The sequence below is a fragment of the Mandrillus leucophaeus genome, unplaced genomic scaffold (genome assembly GCF_000951045.1).
Source record: "Mandrillus leucophaeus isolate KB7577 unplaced genomic scaffold, Mleu.le_1.0 Scaffold46, whole genome shotgun sequence".
NCBI lineage: Eukaryota > Metazoa > Chordata > Mammalia > Primates > Cercopithecidae > Mandrillus > Mandrillus leucophaeus.
The window spans coordinates 3803266-3807160 of NW_012104920.1; the positions used below are offsets into that span (position 1 = coordinate 3803266).

A 3895-nucleotide genomic window follows, 5' to 3' on the forward strand; every position below is an offset into this window, starting at 1 on the left:
TTCACCGTGTTAGACAGGATGGTCTCAATCTCCTGACCTTGTGATCCACCCACCTCGGCCCCCCAATGTGCTGGGATTACAGGCGTGAGCCACTGTGCCCAGCCCTAATAAGGTTATTCTAAATAAATTAGCCATCCAGGAAAATCACAAAATGACTGGTCAAAAGTTGTACCGGCTAGGGCTCTCAGACATTCAATTTTTTAGCTTTTATTTGGAATTAAAAATTAAATGTAGGTCCGTAGTTTATTCTGTTTAGGTTTCCCGAACAGAAAAATAAGTTAAACGATGAGAAAAATTTTTGTTTGGCCAGAAAGTAGGTTTAAAAAAGGAATGATGTCTTTACAATATTTTGTCCATTATTAATGTTCTACAGTCCCGAGAGAAGACCACAGTAACTACTTTGGACAGGATGATAAATTCCTATCAAAGATGATGTAAAGATAGAACAAAAAAGGAATATATGTAACATAGTTATCATTTACTTAAAAGTAAACTTACCATCTGTTCCTGAACATCCCTCTTTGCCTGGGAAAATCCCTGTTGTAACTCTTCAAGTAAGATCTCAGATGCTTGGGCTCTTAGGACAAGTGCAGAGATCTTAAAAAATGCATAGAAATATAGTTAGGAAATTGGTTATTCTGAAACTAACTCTTCTATCTTGTAAGTATTTAGTGTCTGGAATTGACATTTTATTGGTTCATGGTAACCACTCACCATCATCCAACAGCTGTGTGCACATCTGCTGTGTGCAAAGCCTTGGCCTTTCGGATAACACAAGGCAGTGCCAAAGCCCGAGTCACATGCAGCCACACAGTAACAGAGAGCATTCTATGGGTGTCTAGGCAGATACTAACTCACGTGACCTAGTTGGAGCTATGTTTAAAGATGTTTAAAAAAAAAAAATCAAGCCAGGTGCAGTGGCTTACACCTGTAATCCCAGCACTTTGGGAGGCTGAGGCGGGCAGATCACCTGAGGTCAGGAGTTCGAGGCCAGCCTGGCCTGCATGACAAAACCCCATCTCTACTAAAAATTTAAAAAATTAGCTGGATGTAGTGGCGGGCGCCTGTATTCCCAGCTACTCAGGAGGCTGAGGCAGGAGAATTGCTTGAACCTGGGAGGCAGAGGTTGCAGTGAGCCCAGAATGTGCCCTTGCACTCCAGCCTGGGCGACAAGGCGACAAGTGCGAAACTCTGTCTTGGGTTTAAAAAAAAAAAAAAAGAAGAAAATTTCATTTCACATAAATCAGTGTAGAATTTGGCACAAAAAATAGGCAAACAGACAAACTGAACAGACCATAGTTCTGAAACTAATCCACACAGAGCAATGGGGGAAAAGTGGATCTTTTCACCAAGTCATACAGAAATTGGCTATCCATACTTTAAAAAAAAAAAGTTTTACCCTTATCTACACTGTGTGTGTGTGTGTGTGTGTGTGTCTAAGTCAGTTCTGAAGGAATTTTAGATATAAATGTGAATAAAGCCTCTATAATGTAGGATATCTTCCTAACTCCATAGGAAAAGATTCCTTTTTAAAAAGGAAGAAAATCACAAACCGTAAAGAAATGATTAACAAACTTGATTTTTTTTTTCTTTGAGACGGAGTTTCATTCTTGTTGCCCAGACTGGTGCGATCTTGGCTCACGGCAACTTCCACCTCCTGGGTTCAAGCGATTCTCCTGCCTCAGCCTCCCGAATGGCTGGAATTACAGGCGTGCGCCAACACACTCGGCTAATTTTGTATTTTTAGTAGAGACAGGGTTTCTCCATGTTGGTCAGGCTGGTCTTGAACTCCCGACCTCAGGTGATTCGCCCACCTCGGTCTCCCAAAGTGCTAGGATTACAGGCGTGAGCCACTGCGCGCCCGCCCAAATTTGACATTATTAAGGACTTCTGTTCATTAAAAGACACCATTAACGAAGACATAAGCTACTGATGGGCCAGGTGCATGGCTCACGCCTTTAATCCTAGCACTTTGGGAGGCCAAGGCGAGTGGATCACTTGAGGTCAGGAGTTCAAGACCAGCCTGGTCAACAATGTGAAACCTACTAAAAATACAATAATTAGCCGAGTGTGGTGGTGAGTGCCTGTAATCCCAGCTACTCAGGAGGCTGAGGCAGGAAAACTGCTTGAACCCAGGAGACAGAGGTTGCAGTGAGCCGAGGTTGTGCAACTGCACTCCAGCCTGGGCGACAGAATGAGATTCCATCTCAAAAACAAAACAAAAAACAGCAAATATAAGTTACTAAGTAAAAGACATCTGCAATACTTGTCAGCAAAAGATTCTAACAAGATTATATAAAGGACACCTAACAAATCAGTTTTTAGAGACCAAAAAAAAGTAAAATAAACAGACAACACAATAGAAAGATGAGGATAAGACTTGAGCAGGAATCTCTCACACACACAATATCACAATGGCCAAGAAACATGAAAAATGCTAAATAACTTCAATGGTCATTAGAGAAATGCAAACTAAGCCACAATGAAATACCATTACACACCCACCGAAATGGCTATAATTAAAATAACAAAATGACGTTTTTTCAAGACCTTGGAACCACAGGAACGCTCATACATTGCTGGTGGAGGTTAAACTGGTGTAACCACTCTGGAAAACTATGTGGCATTTTGAACGTTTGTACCCAAGCATTCCACCCCAGTTACAAATCCTGCAGAAACACGTCCACCACGCCCTATGCAAAAATGTCAAAGGAACATTATTCATAGTATCCCAGAACTGGAAACAACTGAAGTACCCATCAACGTTAGTCTGGATAAATTGTGGCATATCCGTATAATGGTATGACTATTCAACAATGAAAATAAACAAACTTACTCCACGCATCATGAGTAGGAATAATACACTGTTGAACGGTGGAAGACAGACGCAGAATAACACAGACTGTATGGCTTCATTTTCTAAACATGAAGCACAGGTTAATCTGATGGTGTTACAAGTTAGGACAGTGGCTGCCTGTCGGGAGGGAGCTGTAAGTGCGGGGAAAGTGAGGGCTTCTGGGGACTGGCTAATATTCTATTGCTTGATCTCAATGGTGGTTACACAGATGTTGGTTCTGGTATGTTTGGTGTATCTGTATATGCTATTTTTTTTTTCATGTTGCTATACTTTTACAAAGTTTAAAAGAAAATAATTAGTATCTTGGTCAGCAAGTTTCCAGTGCAGCAGGAAAACCTAACTAATACAAACTAAAAAGGAAAGGAGAATCAGAGCCTCCTGGCGTTTACTGACCAATTATTTCAAAAGTTATTCTTTAAAAATCTGTAAAACAGATATCACAGAATGATCAGTAAGAAATCGTTTTACCTGAGGGAAAATAAAACTGCCAAATCTTGAAGGCAAAGGAAACATGACTCTATTTTTTGAATCTTTCATTTAAATAACTCAGTCATCCCTCATGGGCCACACTCTAAAAACCCTCCCTTACCTGGTGACTCGAATCTTCGCTACTTTGCTTTATGAAGTCTTCCAGTTCCTGCTTATCTTTCATTGTCTTCTCTAACTGGTCATTAGCTTGCCTTAGCATCTGCTGTAGTTTTTTCACCTATATCATTTTAAAAGTCAATTAGAAAGAAAAACCAGAATCCTTTTATAAATTTTTCAAAAAAATCTAACTGCAGAATTAAAAAAAAAAACAAACTCTATGTCTTTTTCTGGGAAACACCATAGATTTTTTAATTCAGGCAGAAATTAGATAAATGACCTCAAGAGACAACTGTACTGTGCTTTACAGTCAAATCATTTTCACACACGTCTCATCTGAAAACATCTGCTTCTCCCCCAGACCCTCCAGGCCATGACACTGTTCTCCCTAACTAGAGTGTATCCTCTGTCTCCGGGCTACAATCCACACTAACACCAGAAATTGTGAAAAAA

The 3895-nt window shown here is 40.3% G+C and overlaps 1 protein-coding gene across 1 annotated transcript in view; it reads right to left on the reverse strand.

The window, feature by feature from the left end:
* RABEP1 (rabaptin, RAB GTPase binding effector protein 1) overlaps positions 1-3895 on the reverse strand; it is an 87229-nt gene that overhangs the window by 21877 nt on the left and 61457 nt on the right. Inside the window, exons 11-12 of the mRNA XM_011994747.1 lie at positions 3447-3563; positions 499-597 (exon numbers count right to left, since the gene is read on the reverse strand). Of these exons, the coding sequence (XP_011850137.1) occupies positions 499-597; positions 3447-3563 (216 nt within the window). The remainder of the gene's footprint in view (positions 1-498; positions 598-3446; positions 3564-3895) is intronic.